Below are 22,912 nucleotides of genomic sequence, written 5' to 3'. Positions count from 1 at the left end.
AAATTTCAATATTTTGTTTACCTAGTATGGGAAAATGTTTGAAATCATTCTTCTTTGGCCTTCACAGGTAACAGCCTGGCTATGTAAGAATTTGTCCAAGTTTACAAACTCATCTGAACAAATAAGCATGCATAAATGTTTTTGTACAGGAGATCACACCCTCCTCAGTTTCAGTTTATTTCTTTGATCTGACACGGTAACAACTGGTTCAGAAATTTTCCACTTTAACACTGTATTGTTGTATGGGAACTCGTGAGAAAAAAAAAAGAAGCCAAATTTTGACAGATTGAATTGGGAGTCTTTATTGGAGAGCCACAACTGCAGGTGGACTCCTGTCTCAAAAGACCTGTCAGCACAGTACAGAGCTTGCACAAAGCTTTTACACACAAAAACCACATGTTTGGGGTAGAGATCCAAATTCAACAGACACAGACCATACAAGGAAATGCTCAGATATCCGTGGAACTTTCCATCTAAAAAAGTAAGTCAGGTCAGCTTAAACTGTTCATATAGGGAGATACTTAGAGGCCACTTAAGAGGTGAGTAAATTAAACCACTCCTTTTAGGGGAAACCTAAGCCAACATTTTCTGTAGCAAAAGCTCTCTTAAGGCCAAAGGGCATGACATCCGCAATTCAGTGAATGACTTCTCTCACCTTTATGCTTTTCAGAGCTGGGTGTAAAGCCCCTCCATCTGGCAAGGCACCAGGATTGCTATGAGCACAAGGCAATGTTACTTAGACCCATTCTCCTTCAGTACACACTCATATTCAGAGATCAGACCTGGGTTGTTGTTGTTGTTGCTGTTTGTCGGTCATGGGGCCTGAACTGGGCCTGGGCGATGTTTCAGCTCAAGGCTAGCGCTCCACCACTTGAGCCACAGTACCACTTCTGGCTTTTTCTGCTTATGTGGTGCTGAGGAATCGAACCCAGGGCCTCATACATGCAAAGCAAGCTCTTTACCACTGAGCCACCTTCCCAGCCTTCAGACCTATTTTTAATAGTCTGAACTAGTGTGGAGGGTTAAAGGTCAGCAGTTATGAAACGCTAGCTGAGCAAGTGCTTACCACATCTTTGTAGCATCAAAGGCTACCCAGAGAGAGTCAACAGCCCCAACCCAACTCCCAGCTTACTGCCACATGAAGGCAGCTAGTATTGTATGGGAACTCAGTTGTGAGAAACAGAGAAGCCACATTTTGAGAGGTCGAATTAGGAGTCTTTATTGGAGAGCCAGCGACTGCAGGTAGACTTCTGCCTCAAAGACCTGCAGCCCAGAATGGAGCTTGCACAAAGCTTTAAAAGACAAAAACCACATGTTGGGATGGAGACCAAGCCTTAACAAAAGCGTTCAACAACGCAAACCATATAGGGAAATACTCAGTGGCAAGCAAAGCTTTCTATCTTGGGAAGTACTCAGGAGCCAGCTAAACTTTCCATATAGGGAAAGTCAGGTTTGAGCAAATCAAACCATTTAGGGGGATACTAGCAAAGCTTTCCTGGGGCTAAACAGCATGACATCTGCGATTCAAAGGATGGCCTATCTCACCTCTAGGCTTTTCTGAGCTGGATGGAAAGCCCTCACCACCCAACGAGGCACCAGGAGGGCTGTGAACACAGGGCATGCTGCTTAGATCCAATCTCCTTATTTCACTGGAAGTTTGCTACCTTATTTCTTCCAAGCACCACATCTCAGCTGCAGCCTCAGATCTACTGTTCCCTTTGGCTCTGGACTTCAGCCAGCTTTTCTCCTTCTGTTAACTACCACTAACTACTCCATGAAGTGACATCTGTAAGACTGTCTGGCCATAACTAGATGGTCTGCCTAGTTCAGTTTGTTCACCTGCATTTTACATATTGTGTGTGTGTGTGTGTGTGTGTGTGTGTGCGCGCGCGTGTGTGCACGTGCACGCACGAGCATGTGCCTGTACACCAATACTGAGACTTGAACTCAGGGCCTCACACTTCTAATGTCTTGGAGGCTCTGTTGATTAAGTCCCTGCCCTGTGTCCCTACCTGTTGACAAAAATCAGTTAAGTTTCTATTTCCCTGATGCTGTACTGCTTTTCCGGTGTGATATAGCCATTCCCACCCCAGTTGAAACAGTCTGGTTACACTCCTTCTTGGAACAAGACTCACCCCCACAATTCCCACTGTCCGTCCCAATATGACTCATGTGACTGCCCCCTAAAATTCTGTTTAAATTCTGCCCACACCTGTTCACTGCTGCTGCTTCCATTCCTGCTTGGAGCAGCTTGTCAGGTCTGGCCCCCAATAAAGCCTTGAGCCTGTGTCTTGTCTTGTGACACTCCTGCTTATCTTTATCACTTAAGGCTGGTGCTATACCACTTGAACCACACCTTCACTTCCAACTATTTTGTGGTTAATTGGAGATAAAAAATCTCATGCTTTCTTGCCTGGGCTGGTTTCAACCCATGATCCTCAGATCTCAGCTTCCTGAAAAATCTAGGTGTGAGCCCCCAGCACCCAGCCACCCATTTTTTTTTTTAATGTCATTACTTACACAATATTTTATTTTTCAAGAACAGAAAACTTGTCTTGCTGTTTTAAAATTTAAAACATAATACATGAGAAATAATCAGTAAGCTAAACATTATTCAAATTAAAGACATTTGCTATGCAGAAGATAATGTAAAGGTAATGAGAAGGTATGCCACAGACTAGGAGAAGATATTATGAAAGACATGAAAGGACTTTTTCAGTCAAAATGTGCCATGAGCTCATAAAACTCTAAGAAAACAAAGAGCTTGACTAAAATTTAGGTAAAAGCTAGATACTAGTGGTGTTGTAATGTAAATTCATTCAACAGGATACCAAGAAGCTACATCATCTTAAGAGGTTGAATTCAGAGTTTTTATTAGAGAACGAGCATCTGCAATCTGCAGGTGGATTCCAGTCTCAAAGACCTGAAGCCCAGAACAGAGCTCAAACAAAGCCTAGTCTTGGGGCTTGAACTCAGGGCCTGGGCACTGTCTCAGGGCTTCTTTTGCTCAAGGCTATCGCTCTACCACTTGAACAACACAGTGACACTTCTGGCTTTTTCTATTTCTGTGGTACTAAGGGATTGAATCCAGGGCTTTGTGCATGCTAGGCAAGCACTTCACCACTAAGCCACATTCCCAGCTCATCAAACAAAGCTTTTAAGGACAAAAATCCACATATTTGGGTGAAACACCCAAGCCCAGCAAAAGCAGACCTTCTATGGGAAGTAGCTCAGGTACCAGCAGAACTTTCCATCTAGGGGAGTAGCTCAGTAGTCAGCGTAAACTTTCCATATAGGGGTATACTTAGAGGATTACTCAGAAGCAAGCGAATCAAGCCATTTGGAGAGGTTAATCAAGGACAAGCATTCTTTGTAGCAAAAGCTCATTTTCCTAGGACTAAAGAGCATGACATCTGCAATTCAAGTGTGCTTTCTCACCTCCAGGTTTTTCAGAGCTGAGGTTGAAAGCCCCCTCCAACCAGCAAGGCATCACCATGTCTGTGAAAAGTTACTTAACTCAGCCTCCTCACTTCATTGGCTCACATGTATAATCTTAGCCTCTCAGGAGGCTGAGATCTGAGGATCAAGGTTCCAAGTTACTGTGGTGGGAAAGTTCATGAGATTCTTTTGTTGTTATTGTTAGTCTTGGGGCTTGAACTCAGGGCCTGGGTGCCATCCTGAGCTCTTTTGCTTAAAGCTAGTGTTCTACCTCTTTGAACTACAACACCGCTTTCAGTTTTCTGGTGATTAATTGGAGATTAGAGTCTCACAGACTTTCCTGCCTGGGCTGGCTTTGAACCTTGATCCTCAGATCTCAGCTTCCTGAGTAGCTAGGATTACAGGTGTGAGGTACCAGCTCCTGGCCATGAGATTCTTATCTCCAATTAAACACCAAAAAGCTAGAAGTGGAGCTGTAGCCCAAGTGGTAGAGTGCCATCTTTGAGCAAAATGACAAAGTGACAGCATCCAAGCTCTGGGGTCAAGCCCCAGTATTGGAAAACAAAAAAGGTTGGTCAAAATATACAGATAACAAATACATGGCTGAAAGGCTGTTCCACAGCTTTATATGCTATCAGGGAAATACAAACAAAAATAAGATAATTAAGTTGCTTTTTTCAACTTTGCCTTTCTTTTTAAAGTTATTGTTGTTATTAAATAGTTGTACAAAGGGGTTACAGTTCCACAAGTTAGTTGATGAGTCCAATGCTTCTTGTTCAATGTCATTTTCCTCCTCCCATCCCTCCCCTTAAGTTTACATAGTTAAATTTTTACATAATGTACACTGAATACAATGATATTCAATAAGATACTTGTACACATCTATTTGAGTTGTTATAATCCACAGCACTGGCAATACTAAATAGAAATGCTGACAATTAGGAGCAGCAAGAGCCATAGTCATTGCTGGTGGAGATACAAAATGGAACAGGATGGAACAGGTACCTTGGAAGACAGATTAGTCTTTTTTGTGTGTGTGTGCCAATCCTGGGGCTTGAACTCAGGTTCTAAGGGTTCTCCCTGAATTTTTTTTTTTCCACAAGCTAGCACACTACCAATTGAGCTACATCTCTACTTCTGGCTATTGTGGTTAACTACAGATAAGAGTCTCTCAGTCTTTTCTGCCTAGGGCTGGCCTCCAACTATTATTCTCAGATCTCAGCCTCCTGAGCCACCAGCACCTGGCCACAGAGGAATTCTGAAGCAGTGAAAATAAACTGTATGAGAGTAGGATGGTAGATGTGTGATATGTCTTGGCCGGATAAAGCACACACATCCAAGAAAGGAAAGTTTTAATGTCAGGAAAGACTGACAGGCAGCTTCCTTCCGGTTGGAGAATGGAGGCTGCTGTTAAGCTGGAGAGCATAATTATAGCAAAGTGAACCTGCAAGAATGTAGGAATGGAAAACTGCATTGTGAGGTGAGAACGGGAAAGTGTACCGTAAGGTAGTTGGCGTTTGTGGTCAGGCCAAGTGGCCAGACCGGGTCAGGGTAACTTGAGTCACAGGAAGCCAGGCAGAACTTAGACAGTCGGAACATCAGCCACCTAGGATGACTTCATCACAAACAACAAGAAGCCTGTGGTTATAGATAGAACATACAGAAACGGAGTCATTCTAAGGTAAACTATTGAAATAAGGATACTGAGTCTAAAAAGCACCATCTTGGCCATGTGATGGATGATAGGAAATTGGGTTTAATTGACACCATCTTGGCTACATGGTAGAGGCAGGGAAGTTCCACCCCCAGGTGATGGCATGCCTGAATTCCTAGATGCAGGGTCGGAGACTTGGGCAGTATAGGTTACTGGACCTTCCAGTCTTGGGTCGTGAACTCTCAAGGTCCCTGTGAACCTATACCCCGACTAGGACTCAATAGGCCCAACCAGCTCAGGCACCATTATGCCATATCTCATGTTTCCATGTCTCTCATCTCTCCTCTGGTCACCACGGTATCCTACTTCAGTTCTCCCTTGGAGTTGATTTGATTCCTTGGTATTGCTTTTCTGCTCTTCCTTTCCTCTCTTGCTCTCATGGCTTAGTTTCCTAACAGTGGTAAGTATATTGAGGGGCTGCAGGTCTTCGTGATAAGAATCTACCTGTATTCAATGGTTCTCCAATAAAGACTTCTGATTCTACTTCTCAAAACATAGCCTCTCTGTTTCTGAGTTACCCTACAACACTATGGACTTTGGGCAATTGTGATATGTCAGTGGAGGTTCATCATGTGTAACATGTTAATCTACCATCCTGATGAAAGGATAATTTGGAGGAAGGCTATGTATATGTATATGTGGGGGAGGAGGTAGGGAATATAAGGGAAATCTTGGACCTTCTCAATTTTGCTAAAAATAATTTTTGAAAATACTATTTAAAAAGAATACATTGTTTCCCTTTGTACCCTGTACCTATACATAGTTCTGTTCAAAATACTGAGGACTTACTAAGCACTAACAAGTATTAGTGGAAGGTCTACCCTGGGAAGGTAAGGCAGACTACTTCCTCCTTTGGGCTAAGTCTCCACCCAGTATCTGTGTCACTTAGGTAACTGGCACATCTGGAGGCAGTCAGTCACCTCCTCCTCCTCCAAAGTCACATCCTGGGTCAGGTTTCCCCTCCCCCCCCCCCATACCTCCCATCTGACCTTGGGAGGGTCCCAGGCTCTGAGGTCACATCTGCATCCAGTGGTGCCACAACTTCCCTTACCTGGCCGCACCTTTTCCCAGCCCCTTCCCAAGTTCAGGCCGGGCAAAACAGTCCTTCCGGCCTGTGCACCCCCACCATGAACGGTGGGGCAGCATTTTGGTAACAATAAGACTTCTCTTCCAGCCCGAATACCACGTGGTGTTCTCTTCATCAGCTACCTAATTAAACCTACTTATTTAATTTTACCTTACAGTTAGATGTTAATCAAATGCTTTGAAGGTGGGAATGGTTATTGGTTCATTAAGCTCTGCACAATCTCTTTATGAGGCGGAGGTGAAAATTCCATAAATGCTTGTTACTTGACAAAGAATAAAATATATTTGGGATTGGGGGAAAAAATAGTAGAGCCAGGGTCATGGTTTATGCGTGTAGCACTTGAGAGGAGAAGGTAGCAGGGTTATGAGTTCAAAGCCGATCTGGCTCACCCATCCCAGGTTCTTACCTTTCTGGATGTTTGAACCTGGCACTTTTCTGGCCTGGCAGGCACCTGGGTGGCCTACGTACAAACCTTTTGCTTGATTTAGTTTCCTCCTCCTCTAAGTTCTTTCAAAGAAAATCTGGGAATTCTCATCGAGAGCAGCTCATTAGCATCTCCAAAGACCTCTTGTTCTTTAAGTTTTATCTAAAAAGAATTCCTTTAGGAATTTCCCACTTTATCCCTTAACCTGGACTGGAAGTAAGGAGGAACTAGGGAGGGACTTGCTTTTGAATTCTGGAGGGGGTCAATTTTTGGAAAGAGTGAACTAGAGCCTAAGAGAGAAAGCAGACCCTACTATCTTTTGAGCTCACTTGAACAGGAAAGGGGCTTTTGAAGTCAGATCATGAATGGCTAATGGCCCCTGACTGAAGTCTATTATCTTTCAAAACCACTGTTTTCTCAGCCCCATTTGTAAAAATTATAATAGTCTTAGTCCCAACTGCTGCGAGGATTCAATATCTTGAGTTTAGCAAAGGCTATCAGGTTGGGAAATGTGAGTTTCTTTTTCTATTTCCTCCTCCTTTTCATCTTAAAGGTGCAACTATGTTTGTTATTGTGGTACTAGAACTAGTTAGCATCTTCAGAACTGGGGCTTAGTATCTGGCACTGGTAGACATCATTCTAAGTTTTAATAACTTTGTATTGTCAGCGATGTTATCCTTATTTTACCCATAATAGCACACAGTAATGAAGTAGCTTGTTCATGATCACATGCAAGATTGTGACTAGCCAGTAAGTCACCTTTCAAGTAACCTAGGAAAAAGATGCCCTTTCACCCAAATTCAATTATACATACAGTGGCTTGGCTAAGTAGATCTGAGACTCAATTCATTCCCACTCACTTTCTTGCCAAGTCACCTTTTGCACAACTCAACTTGCATAACTATATACACCAGCCCTTTTCACATGCATAGTTTTGACAAAAGTAAAGTTTTGTGTTTTGTTGTTTTGGTGGATCTTAGGGCTTGAACTCAGGTTCTAGGCACTATTCCTGAGCTCTTTTGCTCAAGGCTAGCACTCTACTATGAGCCACAGCTCCACTTCTGGGTTTTAAGTAGTTAATTGGACATCAGAGTCTCAAGGAGTCTCTTCCTTCCACTCAAACTTCTGCATGTGAGTAGCACTTGGATCGGAGTACATTGTGATTCACATTTTTCACTCCATATTGCTTAACTCAAATCTAGCACTGAATAAGCCTTCCAAGCTATTTAGGCTCATTTAGGATTTCTGTTGATTATTTCTTGGGACTTCTCTGTATCAACGCTAAGCCTATACTGTTTTCTCTGCGGTTTTCCTTGACTAGTGAGTTGCTTTGCACACGGTAAAATTCTCCCACCACAGAAGGATCAGGTGTTTCCCAAGAGCAATCACCTTAAGGAGACACTAGAGGGCAGTAGGAGATCATACATAGCCCCTTTTCTTTTGTCCAGCTGTCCTTTATTGGTCATAAGTTACCTGTTGTAAGCAGACTCCAGCCAAGACATCAGCCACTATGAGGGTACTGGGAAGTACCCCCAGAAAGCATGATCCTTCCCCATATCAATTGCTCTCCCTTGATGACAGGTAGCTTCTTATATTTTTATACTTTTATTACTCAAGCTTGTCTGTGAAAGATGAAGTTCAAGAGCTATATCAGTTCCATCGTTTATAAAATTGGATAACAATGACTTTGTAGGAGGGCCATGAGTTCATAGAAGGAAACTGGCTAACTCTACACCTCTTCTTTGATTCTCGGGATTGTTGAATGAAGAATTAGTGCCGAATGGGGAAACTCACTGTTGGAGAGGTGCCATGACTTGCCTATGGTTTGAAATCAGGTAGTTTGACTCAATAGCTTTGGAGTTGAGTGTTCATTTCTACCACAGTCTCCTCAATAGGAGGAAAGCAAATGGTTTAAAAGAAGTTACTCATAATGAAGGCACCAAGTAGGGTTCAAGGGAAGATACACAGACTCAAACCTCCCTATGATGAAAGAGCCAGGACCAGAACAAGATGACCTTTGATGGAGCTGTAACACCTGAAGTTTGAGATGCTCCATTGGGTTCTATTTCTTACTGTCCATATTGGCCAAGATTTAACTCTTAAGTGCTAATATTATTGCCAATCCACAAATGAGACAAGGAAGGCTGAGAGAGGTTAAGTGACTGGACTAAGGTCCATCAGCTGAAATGGAAGAGCCAGAATTAAAACTAAAACCCAGCAGTATAGTGTGTTGTCTCTCCTTCTGTGATTTTTTTTTTTTAAGTTTTACTTTTAGTTTTTCTTCTGGTCCTGGGGCCTGGGTGCTGTCCCTGAGTTTCTTTTGCTAAAGGCTAATGCTTTACCCTTTGAGCCTAAGCCCCACTCCTAGCCTTTTCTGAGTCTCATGAACTTTCCTGCCTAGACTGGCTTTGAATTGCAATCCTCAGCGCTCAGCCTCCTGAGTAGCCAGGATTATAGGTGTGAATCACCAACGTTTGGCCTGTGATTGTTTTTCTTGCTTGAGCATATAATGGCAAAGTCACCAAATTAAGTTAGATCATTTGTTTGGCAGTGTTGTAAACACACCCTGTTTTTGGATTCTCCACTGTGGTCTTTTTTTCCCTCATTCTCCAAATGCTCACACTATAGAGTACACAACATATACCTACATCTTACGTGAAGCCATTCATAGATGCTCCATAGGTTTTGTGGTAAGGATTTCTTCTTCCTAGCTCAAGGCTAGCACTCTACCATTTGAGCTACATCTCTACTTCAGGCTTTTTGGTGACTAATGAGAGATGAGAATCTCTTGGATTTTCCTGCCTCAGCTGGCTTCTACCCTCCAACTACGATCCTCACATCTCAACCTTCTGAGTACCTAGGATTACAAGCATAAGCTGCTGGTGTCTGGTATTTTCTTTTCTTTTTCCTTTCTTTTCTTTTCTTTTCTTTTTTTTTTTTTTTTTTTTTTTTTGTTGGTTGTGGGTCTTGAACTTTGGACCTTGGTGCTGGTCCTCAGCTCTTCAGCTCAAGGCTAGAGCTCTACCACTTGAGCCCCAGCACCACTTCTGGTTTCTGAGTGGCTTATTGGAGATAAGAGTCTCATGGACTTTCATGCTTGGGCTGGCTTTGAACCGCCATCCTCAGATCTTAGCCTCCTGAGTAGCTAGGATTATAGGCGTGAGCCACCAGTGCCCAGCTTTGGTATTTTCTTTTTATGGCCATAATCTTTTTATTGGTGTGGGGGGGTGTCAGTCAGGGGGCTTGAGCTCAGAGTTTGGGTACTGTCTCTGTTCTCTCTTGCTCAAGGCTAGCACTCTACCACTTTGAGCCACAGCTCCACTTCCAATTTTTGAGTGATTAATTGGAGGTAAGGGTCTTATGGGGACTTTTCTGCCCAGGCTGCCTTTGAACTTACAGTCCTTAGATCTCAGCCTCCTGAGTAGCTAGGATTACAGGTACGAACCCCTGGTGCCTGGCTAACTACAATCTTTTAATGTATCTATTGGAATAATTTTCCCCTATCTTAGAGGAAAAATCACAACACACCTCACATAACATATTATCTCTTGTGGAAATTTTGCATTGCTAACACAGTTTCAAATGAAAAGCTAGTACATGCATGTTGAGAGTCTATTCCAATTTCGATATTTGACAAGTCAAATCTCTTTGGCCTTCTCAGTGTAGGCATTAAGAATTAGAGACCTGTTTCACCTTCATTTTACCTCTCTATCTTTTTTTCTTTAATTTACTTTATTATTATTTTGGAGGTCTCTATCTTACATTCCTTCCTCTTCTAGTTCCATAATCAATGCAGTGGAGGGAGGAATGGGAAGGCTTGTGGTGGTCATACTTGCTCTTTGATCTGGCTCTTTACACTTAGTTCCTAGTGGATTTTTTAAAACTAGCTCTTTCTCTTGAGGGTTTTTTTTTTTAGTGGCTTTACAGAGCCTCCAAGTTACTGTTTGGTTGTTTTGTTTTGTTTTGTTTGGAGGCTGGAGGCTGCTCATTTCATAGAGGCTTGCTGAGGGGACCCTTTACCCAGATCCTTAAATTCCAGGTCACTTCTTTCTCTGGTCCAGGGGCTGCGTGAGCATTTCTTTACCAGCAACCTCTGGAAGTTTGTAACCCCTTCTGTTCTGATGGCACAGTCAATGGGGCTTTTGGTGGTGGTGGTGATGGTTGTGTGGTTTGGACTCAGGGCCTGAGCACTGTTCTTGATAGAGTCTTTTTGTGCTCAAGGCTAGTGCTCTACCACTAGAGCCACAGCTCCACTTCTAGTTTTATGGTGGTTAATTGGAGATAAGAGTCTCACAGGAACTTTTTTCTTTTCTTTTCTTTCTTTCTTTCTTTCTTTCTTTCTTTTTTTTTTTTTTTTTTGCCTGAGCTCGCTTTAAACAGCAGTACTCAGATCTCAGCCTCCTGATTAGCTAGGATTATAAGCTTGAGCCACTGGCACCTGGCTCACTGGGGCTATTAAGGTGAATATAGATCCTAGGCCACTATTTTTCCAGTTACTGCTAACTGATAGTAAATTCTCCAAGTGGTTGTCGTGAGGGTCCTTATTATAAAATCGGAGATTTGCAGGTAGCATGTTCCATGCGTCCTGTGGGAAGGGGGAGAGAGGAAAAGGATTGGCTGAGAGTTGGAGACAACAAACATGGATAAAGTTCTTCTGAAGGAAGTCTCTCTTCAACCTACCTTTCTACTCTGCTTGTTCTTCAATTTCCTTGTTCTGACTGTGGTTTCTAGAGTCATGAAACTAGTGTTTGTCTTGGTAAAATTCTGCATCTAGAGGCCTGACAGAGATTTCAGTGTCTCAACAGAGATTTCAGTCTTTTTAAACATCCTGTTAAAACAGCAGCAATATGATTATAAACGACTGCAGCCACACAGCCAATCACGCTGACTGCGCGCACAGCCTGTGCCAGCCGCACAGCCAATCACGCTGACTGCGCGCACAGCCTGTGCCAGCCGCACAGCCAATCACGCTGACTGCGCGCACAGCCTGTGCCAGCCGCACAGCCAATCACGCTGACTGCGCGCACAGCCTGTGCCAGGCACCTTGCCTCCCCATCGCAGTGACTCGTTTAGGTTGGTGCTGTCATTTATAAAGGACACCTTTTGATGCTGAAGCCCGTTAGGCTGAGAAGTTTGGATTGCACAACACACAAGCGACAGGCCTGGCCGATGGCTTCACAGCTGGTTATTTTTCCCCCTGCTAAGGATATTTGTATGGGTCAGGCCTCTGAGTAACAACTTTCCTTCAACAGGAGACAGTAACTCCGCCTAAGACATGATCCCATTTCAGTAATTCCTGGGAGGCCGTGGCTGTAAGAAAGGCCATTCTTTATGATATAAAAGTCTCACCCTTTCCTCCCCCCTCCTCCTTCACTGTTTCTAATTTGAGCCCCTCTGGTCCCTGTGGAGCCTTTAAATGCTTAAGTAAAAGCCTATTGCCAAAGCAAGCCTGTCTGACTGGGAAGGCAAGGCCCTGCTCTGTTGCCCAGTATTGAACAAACATCCCAGCCGCTTTGGCTCTCCCAGAAGCCCTTCGTCTGATGCTTTTGTTTTGTTTTCGGGATGAGGGCAAGCAATGCCATCACCTCCTGCCGAAAAGCCCTGGCTGCCCTCCCAACAAGGAGTTGTCACTTCAACTGAGGGTTTTTTTTTTTTTTTTTTTTTTTTTTTTTTTTTGGTGGCAGCAAAATAATACCCAGCGGGGATTTGGGAGGAGAAAAAAGAGAGTTCAGTTGGCAGGTTCTCAAATGAATGGGTTGTAGTGTCATTGGAACTGAGTTGGGCTTGAAACCAGACATGATTCTATTTTGGAAGCATTGTTCAGAGGGATGGGAAATGTGAACAGAGGATAAGTCTCTTCAAAAATGCTCTTTATCCTTGGCCTGCTAAAGACAGGCCTGTTTTAACCCACCTCTCTCACTCACTCAAAGGCAAGGGCCTACATTGTAGGCGTCGAGGTCAGCACGGATGGAAAATTGATCAGCTCTTCCTACGCTGACCTTTCAAGGAAGAACACTCGTTTTACTTTAGGAAGAGGTTGGGTCTTGATGATGATGAGCCTTGGTGGTTGGCATGCGTGCAGTTTCCAGATCCTGGTTCTTAGATTCACCAATCCTTTGGGCATATCACATTGTTCCAGGAGTATATGCATATTCTATTTACAGCCTACATTTATTGCAGAGAGTTTTAAAGTCAGCATCAGGTGGATAGGGAGATCAGCAAAACTGATACATCGCTTGGGTGATGTACAGAGATCAGGATGCTGTCTAAGATCTGTAGCAAGAAACCTTAATATCCATCGGTGATGTGGGAAGTTCAAGGAAGTCTTTTCTAAGGACTTTTGACTCTTACTGGATCTGAAAGATGAGTGGAAAGTTGGTTAAGGAGAAGTCAGGGAATAAGGGAAGGAAACTTTCTACAAAGAGAAGAGCATGTGGCAGGTCTGAGAAAGACACGGGGTGTATACAAGCAACGAAAGGTCATTGTAGCTCAAAATAGGAGAAATAGGTGGGACAGGGTAAGACATCAGACTAAAGAAGCTGTGGGTTGTCTGGATTCCACATTGTCCCTGAACCACCTTCAAAGTTTTGATCTTTACCTTAAGCATGGTGAAGAGTTGTAAGCAGGAGATGGCTCTAGGATTTACCTTTTGAGATGGCTTTAGCCACAGGGAGGGGCACCATCAGAAACTTAGCTTATGTAATTGTAATGCTCATAAAAAATAATGAACAATTAATCCTATAGTTAACTATTTTCCCTGCTGTGACTCTCATCCACATCATAAAGTTATGTATGATGCACTTTTTTTTTTTCTGATCCTGGGGCTTGTACTCAGGACCTGGGTGCTGGTCCTGAGCCATTTTGTGCTCAAAGCTAGCACTCTACCACTTGAGGCACAGTGCCATTTCTGGCTTTTTCTAAGTAGTCTAGTGGAGATAAGAGTCTCATGGACTTTTCTGCCCAGGCTGGCTTTGAACCATGATCCTTAGATCTCAGCCTCCTAAGTAGCTAGGATTACAGAAATAAGCCATTGGTGCCTTGTATGCATGATGCACTTTTAAGAATCATGGCTAACACATGTGCATGGGACTTTTCAGGTAAGTCTTTCTCCCTATTTTAGTCTCAGGTTCTATATTTGTGAAGTAGAAGTATGGGACTGGATGATTGCCAAGTACCCTCCTTTTGCAGAATTAGCCCTTCAGTTCAACTGTTAATTCTATACTGCTGCTGTTATTGAGTTTTTAGTCAGGGCTATGAACTTTCTATAAAAAAAGTTTTTAGTATCTTTATTTATTTTTGTCTGTCCTGGGGCTTGAACTCTGGGCCTAGGCATTGTCCCTCAGCAATTCAGCTCAGGGCTAGCGCTCTACCACTTGAGCCACAGCACCACTTCTGTTTTCCTGAGTGGTTCATTGGAGAAAAGAGTCTTATAGACTTTCCTCCTCTGGCTGGCTTTGAATTGCAATTTTCAAATCTCAGCCTTCTGAGTAGCTAGTATTACAGGCATGAGCTACCAGCACCCAGCTTTAGTATCTTTAAGCAGTTTTATAAAGGGGTTGCCATTCAACAAAGCAGTTTATGAATGTAGTGCATCTTCATCAATATTGTCCTTTTCAACATTCTTGTTTATCTCTCCATCCCATCCCTTCCTTCACTTTTCTTAGTTTTCAGGTTATATATTGAATTTTTTTGGCCATTTAACATAACAATGTATGTATATAGTGCATCTTCACTTCCAGTTGATACACCCCTTCCCTTATTTTTCTCAATTCTGTGGTATTTATGACGAATTCTTGCCTTTATTCTTCCAACTTTCCCCCTTTCATTTTTCTACCTTTTCCCCTATGGCTGTACCTTCCCCTCTTGCAGATACCCATTTCCTGGTACTTGTTTTGTTGGGCTTTGATTTAGTCTTCCTAAAGAATTATACTATTTGGTGGGACAAAGGATGAACCAATGTAACAGTGAGAGTCACTAGACCCTATATTGGAAATGAACTTTATAACTTGGGAGGAGGAGAGTCGCCGGGTGGGGAATGGAGAAAATGGGGGAGAGGGTAACACTGTTCACAAAGAAATGTACTCATTACCTAGTTATGTAACTTTAACCCCTTTATACATCACCTTTACAATAAAATAGTTTAAAAAGAGAATTATACTATTAGAACTCTCCTTAGAGCTTTTAACCCCACTTAACTGGGATGATAGGTTGGAAACCCTTCAGATTTATTAGAAGCAGAGCAGAACCAGAGATTATTGTGTTGCTAAATGGATGCAATATCTAACCCAAAACCTATGGATATTTGCTTGATCAATGGATTTTTTGTTTTTTGGTCCTGGGGCTTGAACTCAGGGCTGGGTTCTGTCTCTAAGATTTTTGGCTCCAAGCTAGTACTCTACCACTTGAGCCAGAGCTTCACTTCCAGCTTTTTTTGTTAATTAATTGGAGATAGAGTCTCACGGACTTTCCTGCCCAGACTGGCTTTGAATCATGATCTTCAGATCTTAGCTTCCTGAGTAGCTAGGATTATAGGCATGTGGCCCAATGTCAGAAATTTTAAACCCAGTATCAGGTTACATTTCTTCCCAGTTAAATGAGTATACATATGTCAAAGTGCTATGCAGGCCATTCTGTCTGTATGTTTTGAAATATACTACCATAGCTGCTCATCAGAAGACTGGGTCCTGGGCTGAAAGAGTTGCTAGCTCAGTCTTTGGTCTTAGAAAGTCATTTCCTCTCTTTTGGAAACAACTTATTCTTGTTTAAAATATGGTAGTTCATACTAGATCGGTATTTTTTAAAGTGTGTTCTTTCAATACATTAGATATTTTGTTGTTTTTAGAGAAAAATCTTTCTACTCTATTATTTCTCCTTGGCGATTGATACTCCAAGTATATTGATAGTAAATTTAATTAAAAAATTTTACCTTTTAACTCATGCTTTTGCCATATTCCTGTGTGATCACAGATGGGTCCTCAATCTGAAACTGTTTCCTCCTCCTGTCAACTAGAGTTAATACAGGGGTCACGACATTTTTTTTTCACAAAAATCTAGCCTTTCTGTGTAAACGGATCTTCATTGTAACTCCTGGTTTCTACTGTTCTGGTCATACATAACACATGGACAGGACTGGCTATATTCCAATAAAACTTTATTTACAATGGTGGGGAGTAGAGTGAATTTGTCCCTGTGGTCCGTTGGTTGTTGATCTGTCGCCAGAGTGTGGGCAGATTCTTAATATCCTCACAGTCTCACTTCTTCCCAATCTTTTCCCACAAATGGCTATTCTCTTCCAAATTTGAAGTCACTGTTCTCCAAAACGCTTTCTGGTCTTCAGTTCTAAAACTCATCATCTTTTTCTTCTTTAGACATGTCTGTGTAGAAGACTGTCTCCATCTCCTCAGTTGCTGGGATGCCTTCTTCACAGCCTTGTTTTGTTTATCTTAGTAACTATCCTTCTTTAATCCTTCTGAAGGAATGGTTAGCTGGAATTCTCCTCCTCTTCCTCCCCCAGAGCCTTTGATCTGAAGCTCATAAGCATTTGTTGACAGCCAGACAGAAAAGGTGGAGCCCAGATCCCAGGCCCCAGGGGCCAGAGAGTAATGAATGAAGGCTGAGTTTATTTGTATTTCTAATTGGCAAGCTCATTTCCAAATCAGCTACATGTCACTGCAAGTTGAGGACAAGAATAGGAGAAACTCTCATTTTCTTCCTGACCTCAGTACCCAATGTCTACTGAAGCAGGATCTTACCTTGATTTCACCAGGCTTGGTTGAAGCTGTTGTGTGCTCAAGCTCTGTTGCTTAGTATAGTACCCTCTTTTTTGGCACTCAGATTGTGCATTGCATATCTTTGGGGGCATCATTCACACAGTGAATAATACAAGTGTAACTTTCTGGACTATAGAGATTACTTTGCATCTTTAAGGTTTTTGTTATGGATACCATCTAGGCATCTTGGATTCTTCCTTTCGACCAAATAAAGAATTATGGGGCAAGAGAATTGGGAGCAAAGACAAAGTTTACTTGAAAGTAAGAGTAAGATGCCAAGGGAAAGCTTCTTAACCATTGGCACATTGGTATAAGCTCCCAAGCTGGACTCTCAATGTAGAAAGAGGCCTTATGCCATACGAGGTTTTATCATGGACTTCCTAAGCAAGGAAAAGGAAGAAGAGAAGGAAAAGTGGCAGGGGAGAAGCAGGAGGAGGAAGAAGAAGAGAAGGAAGAAGAGAAGATGGAAAAAAAGGGGGAAGGAGGAAAAGAAGAGGAGAAGGAGGAGGAGGACGAGAAGGAGGAGGAGGAGGATACAGACTTCTCTGTGTAAGAGAACAAGAAGTGGGGTCTGGGAATCAGTAGTCTGATGTAGACTCAGAAGGTTTCTCTTGTTCTTTCATCTGATTGGTTGGCTATCCCTCTTACTCCATGGGAAGGGACCCTGTTCCCTGAGCCGGTCTGCTCCAAGGTCATTAGGGGCTTTGCTTTCATCAGAGTCATTATCTTGTTTTCTCAGAATCTTGGAGAAGAGAAAGAGGTGTTATTTCTACAGGCTGTCCCCACCCCAAGTTCTTCAGGAATAAAAGAGGATACCACCTTCACCAGTTTGTGGTCTTTCTTGTCTTCCTAATTTTTCCTCTTTTGCCTTTTCCTCAATACTGTGTGGAATCTTGTCTTTTTACAAAATGTTTTGTAGAAGGCCAATCTGTTAAAGAAATGAAAATGGAACTATTCTATTTGAAGCTGGGTTTGGAACCCAGAATACAGGTTCACCTTGCCCCATGTAAGAAGTTCCTGGGATGCTTCTAAGATTTCTAGAATACTAAGGAATTTGGGGATCTCTTGGTTATTAATTCTGGCTCTTGTCATTCCAGAGTTTGACAAGCTTCCTCTCTGACCAACAAAAGGATTAAATGACATGACTTCCAGTCTTCAAAAATGTATAATATTGACCAGTGGCCTTTTTTCCTCCCTTAAAGTCAATAATGTTAGAGAAGATATCAATGGGAAGGAAAAGTGTACTTCAGAGAAGATCTAAGAGGTAGAAATATTTATTCAGAAAAGAGGGGCTAAGGAAATGAGAAAAGACTTCCAAGGGAGTGTAAAATTGGGAGAGAAGATGGATGAACTGGAAAAACAATTGGAACACGAGAAGAGAAAGACAGGACAACATACACAAAGACATAGAAATAGAAAATATTAATTGTGTAGCCCAAGAAAGACACCATAGAATGGAGCAGACATGAATTACTCCTTAGTGTCCACATGATGAAACAGGAAGTTTGAACAAGGGACAGGTGTGTGTGTGTGTGTAGAATAAAGTAGGAGACACATCTCTATTTCAGACAATCCTACCTTCTGTCTTGTTTACCATTTGTATCTGGTTGCTAGGTGTTATTACCCTTATTTCACAGAGTTAATGACTATAGTATCTTAATTATTAAAAAGAACTTTGGTTTCCAAGGCTGCAGAGGTAATATCAAGCAGAACAGGGATTTAAATTGAAATTAGATTGACCCAAAGCTTATGCTGTATTGCTTCATGGAAAATATGGAACTGGAATAGAAGTTGAAAGAAAGATTAAGTTGACCATAGACAAAGGGAATTCCTGGTTGGGGTATTTACCTCATGCAGTCTGCTTGCAAAGTCATTTAGCCCCATCTAAACATTGTAAACATGTAGAGCAGAGGGCCTACAGGAAGCTTGAGTAAAATTAGTATAAATGGAAGCACAAGAGACCACTAGGGTCCCTAAACCCTTAGGCCAATTGTCTTTCCAAAAACACCATGGATGACTGACTCTCTTTTGTCTTTTTTCCTTACCAGATTCCAGAGCCTTAGAACATTTTTTGTGGGTTCCAGAATCTTGGTTAGTACTAATTTAGCTGTCCACCTTTGCTTGTTTTGTGCCTCTCCAGAAACCACAGAGCTGGGCAGCAAGAAAGAGCTCAAGTCCATGCCCTTCATCACCTACCTCTCAGGTCTGCTGACAGCCCAGATGCTATCAGATGACCAACTTATCTCAGGTGTGGAAATTCACTGCGAGGAGAAAGGCCGCTGTCCCTCTACCTGCCACCTTTGCCGCCGGCCTGGCAAGGAGCAACTGAGCCCCACACCAGTGCTGCTGGAGATCAACCGCGTGATACCACTCTACACCCTCATCCAAGACAATGGCACCAAGGAGGTGAGCTTCCCTAGCCCCAAACTGACTGACCTTTGTTCTTCCTCCTTCACTTGTAGACTCTTTATCCTCCGCCATCATCATCATCAACAATAGCATCATGGTGATCAATGGCATTTATTGATTCCTTGATATGTCCTGAAATACTTAGAGAGCTTAGTGACACTAGCTGCTATAACCATCAAATCCTCAAATCTCAATGTCTTAACGTGATTTATTGTTTGTGCAGAGTCCCCAGTGAATGTTTTTGATTGATGGGCACAGGTAGTGCATAACTCCATCGGTGCTCTCATGACCTGTTTCTTCCATAGACATGGTGGAAAGAGAAAGAAGATGTACTGTTGCAGGAAAATGTTTTAGACAGGCCAAGTAAGAAAGAGACCAATGTCACTTCAACTATGAGTCCATAGATTATAACCCAACCATGGTCTACCCCTGACTACAATGAAGACAGGCAAATATATTCTAACTGTGTGCCTAGAAGAGAAGTCATAGGTTTGGTGAAAACCTTGCAGTTTCTGCCTCAGGTCTACAGTTGTATTATCTCATGTCGTCTGCCTTCTAGATCTACAGTTTACCTAGGAATGTTGTGTGGATTTGTATGAAATTACTAATATTTGTCCGTTACTTATAAAAAGGGTATTTCTGTATGGCTCACTCTCGTGTCACACCCATGTAATAGCTGAGGAAACTTGAACGATGTTGAGTGATGTACTCAAAGTCGGACTGCTTACATGCTTAATTACGAATTATCTTTCTTTTCTCTCTTCTGTGTCTACTGCATTTTAATGACAGCATGTCAGGGCTTGAAGGGATATTATGAATTATTTGGCTCATTGCTTTGCAAACTTCTGTTCATAGGACCCGTTAAAATGATTATCTGTACATAGTTGTACAAATGGGTTTCAATTGAACATGTCCGTTGATGTGTGCATTGCACCTTGAGCAGCGTCACCCCGGTCATCCATACTGCCTCCCCCTCTCATTTATTGCATCCCCACCCCGCTCTTCACGTGTCCTAGTTTCTATTTTCATTATATGTACTTTGGAGATTGTGATTGCATTCGCCCACCATTCCTCTTTCCATTCTTCCACCCCACTCTCCTCAGTAAAGGCATGGTTTAGACTCCTGGTGTTCATCTTGTTCAACCATCTGTTAATTGTTCAAAGGGGTTACACCATAGACAGCCCACCCTTGTGTATACCATACTTTAGTCAGCTTGTGGCCCTGTATGTGTTTTTATAGGTGTATATATTTTGGGTCCACCTTCCACATATATTCATATGAATATATGTGGAATATTACTATTTCAGTGAGAAAGAAGGAAATGGGTAATCACTTCTACTTGGTCTCTTCCTTCTGAGCTACTTTGCTACATCTTTTGAGCCTCCAAAAGATGCAGACCACTGACCAAATGTGATAGAGCATGTCTTGCACTACTGTGTGCTAGAAGGTGTCAGGAGTCAGACAGGACTTCATGGCAGACAGTAATGGGTGTAAGGAAGTGAGCAAAGTGTTAGGTATATGATCTAAGGACCAAAGAATATGACTATAACTAAATATTCTGTATGACTAAGACCAAGAGATGAGAAGAGATTCAGATGAGATCAGGGGGGTCAGAAATTTCCTGATCTTTAGAATATTATGAGCCTTAGAGAATTTGGGTCCTACTATTAAAATAATGAGATACTGAATATACTCGATTACCTGGAGATTGAAGGGATTACAGGATTACAATAAATATGTGTTACAGAAGGACTTCTCTATAAATCACCCAACTTAGCACCAATGAGAGAGCAGTTAAATAAACTATTAGATCCTCATGCAGTAGAATATACTACAACAGCCCTAATTAATGATCCACGATGACACCAAGTGGGGAATGAATGAACATAACATTAAGTGAAGGAAATAGTTTATAAAGGATACCACATTATATAGCACATTATCCTTTCTCCATTATTTTTTTTCCCTGACAGTATTGTTGTTTGAACTTAGGGCTTTATGCTTGCTAGGCAGGTGCTCTACCATTTGAACCCTGCCTGCAGCCCTTCTTGCTTTGGTTATTTTTGAAATAGGGTCTTGAATTTTGTTCAGGCTGTCATAGGCATTGAACTTCCTATTTATAGTCACCATTGAAGCTAGGATGTGTTAGACACACGTTACCATGCCCAGGATTTTTCTGTTGAGATGGGGTCTAATGAACTTTTGCATACAGTTGGGCCTGGAACTACAATACTCTATCTTCCCATTAAGATTCCTTCTATTTCCTCTTTTTTTAGTTATAGTACATGCAGGTATATAAACATAAACATACCTAAAATTCCCTATTATGAATAAATATAGTCATAATATGACCTTATACAGAAAGGAAGCAAGAAATGATAAACATAGGAAATGATGGTAATCTTCAATTGGGAAGACACTGTAACAACGTGTAGGAAGTCAGGTTCCAAGTTGGTAGGCTTTTTGTTTGTTTGTTTGTTTTTGTTTCTTTTTGTACCAGTCCTGGGGCTTGAACTGTCCCTGAGCTTTTGTGCTCAAGGCAAGTGCTCTACCACTTGGAACCACAGCTCCATCTCTAGCTTTCTGATAGTTGATTTTGATAGTTAAGAGTCTCAGGGGACTTTCTTGCCTAGCCTGGCTTTGACCTGCAATCCTCAGATCTCAACCTCCTGAGTAGCTAGGATTACAGGCATGAGCTACCAGCACCTGGCCTGAGTGGTAGTTTTAGTAGTAGATTTGTCAGAGTTCTGTTGCAGTGATGTGCCCTGGTATATCAGAGAATACCAAGTATGAATGTAGTCACTAGATGTCACTGTTCTCCTTGCAAGAGACTCGGAGAACTAGAGTCTCAGTCATCTTTTCATTCATGTTATATTTTTCTTTTCTTTCTTCCTTTCTTTTTTTTTTTTTTTTTGGCTGGTCCTGGAGTTTGAACTCAGGACCTTGGCACTGTCCCTGAGCCTCTCTGTGCTCAAGTCTAGCACTCTACCATGTTTGGCTTTTTCTGAGTAGTTTATTGGAGATAAGAGTCTCAGACTTTCCTGCTTGGGCTGACTTTGAACAGTAATCTTCAGATCTCGGCCACCTGAGTAGCTAGGATTACAGGCATGAGCCTCCAGCACCCAGCTTAATTTTTTTTTTGAGTACCTAGTCTATTCCAAATACTGTGTTGCACCTTGAGAAATGAGCATTAGGAAAAATGGAAATGTGTGTGTGTGTGTGAGTGTGTGTGTGTGTGTATGTGTGTGTGTGTTTGTGTGTGTGTCTGTGTGTGCACGCGCCTGTGCATGGGCATGAGCATGAACACGATACCAGAGATCCAAGCCTCACAAACGATAGGCATACAATTCTACCACTGAGCTACAGCCCTGTACTCCTACATGGTCTTTATCTTCATGGACTTCAAAGACTTATGGAGAAAAGAACTATTCACAAAATGACCACACAAAGTAAAGTCAGACTGTGAAAACCACTAATGACAAGCTTAGGGTTGTGGGGTCAGAGGCGGCTTCCCTGAGGAAATGACATTTAAACTAAGTCCTTGGGGCCAGCTGCATAAAGTGAATGTGAAGGATTTGGAGAAGGAAAAGGAGCAGCAGTCCAGGGGAAAGATCCAGCTCCTGCAGAAATCTGAAGACTGAGCAGACACGACTCATTAGAAGAACTGAACAAGAACCAATGGCTGAACCAGGGCTAGATAGTGCTGTGGAGAAGTCAGGCAAAGCCAAAGTAGCAATGCGTGTATGTGGGGAGGGGGGAGTTTAGCCCTAGAATAGTGGTAAATCTTGCAGACACACAGACATGGGTGCTAACCTTTTCTTTCCATGTTTTTCCTAGTTGTTCCTGCAAAGAAATGTTAGAACTGTCAGACTGCAAAAGGCTTCTTCTAAGTCTCTAGTCCTGAACCAAATGACAGTGTAGAATCTGGGATGCAAATTAGATAACTTTAAGGGAGATGGATTGTAGTGGGATTGTGTGAGAGAAGTCCACTCCAGGTCTAGAAACCGTACTTGAAGACAGGAATATGGCTAGCAAAGCTTTTGTGATGCTAATGCAGGTAGTCTCTTAT

At 42.3% G+C, this 22,912-nt stretch overlaps 1 protein-coding gene across 3 annotated transcripts in view; it reads left to right on the top strand.

The window, feature by feature from the left end:
- Astn2 (astrotactin 2) overlaps nt 1-22,912 on the top strand; it is an 886,217-nt gene that overhangs the window by 677,744 nt on the left and 185,561 nt on the right. For all 3 annotated transcript variants that reach the window (XM_070012528.1, XM_070012521.1, XM_070012512.1), the window contains one exon: nt 18,574-18,839. In XM_070012528.1, coding sequence (XP_069868629.1) covers nt 18,574-18,839 — 266 coding nt within the window. The remainder of the gene's footprint in view (nt 1-18,573; nt 18,840-22,912) is intronic.

The sequence above is a fragment of the Dipodomys merriami genome, unplaced genomic scaffold (genome assembly GCF_024711535.1).
Source record: "Dipodomys merriami isolate MVZ:Mamm:240054 unplaced genomic scaffold, mDipMer1.0.p SCAF_11, whole genome shotgun sequence".
NCBI lineage: Eukaryota > Metazoa > Chordata > Mammalia > Rodentia > Heteromyidae > Dipodomys > Dipodomys merriami.
This window is presented reverse-complemented; position numbering and strand designations above follow the sequence as displayed.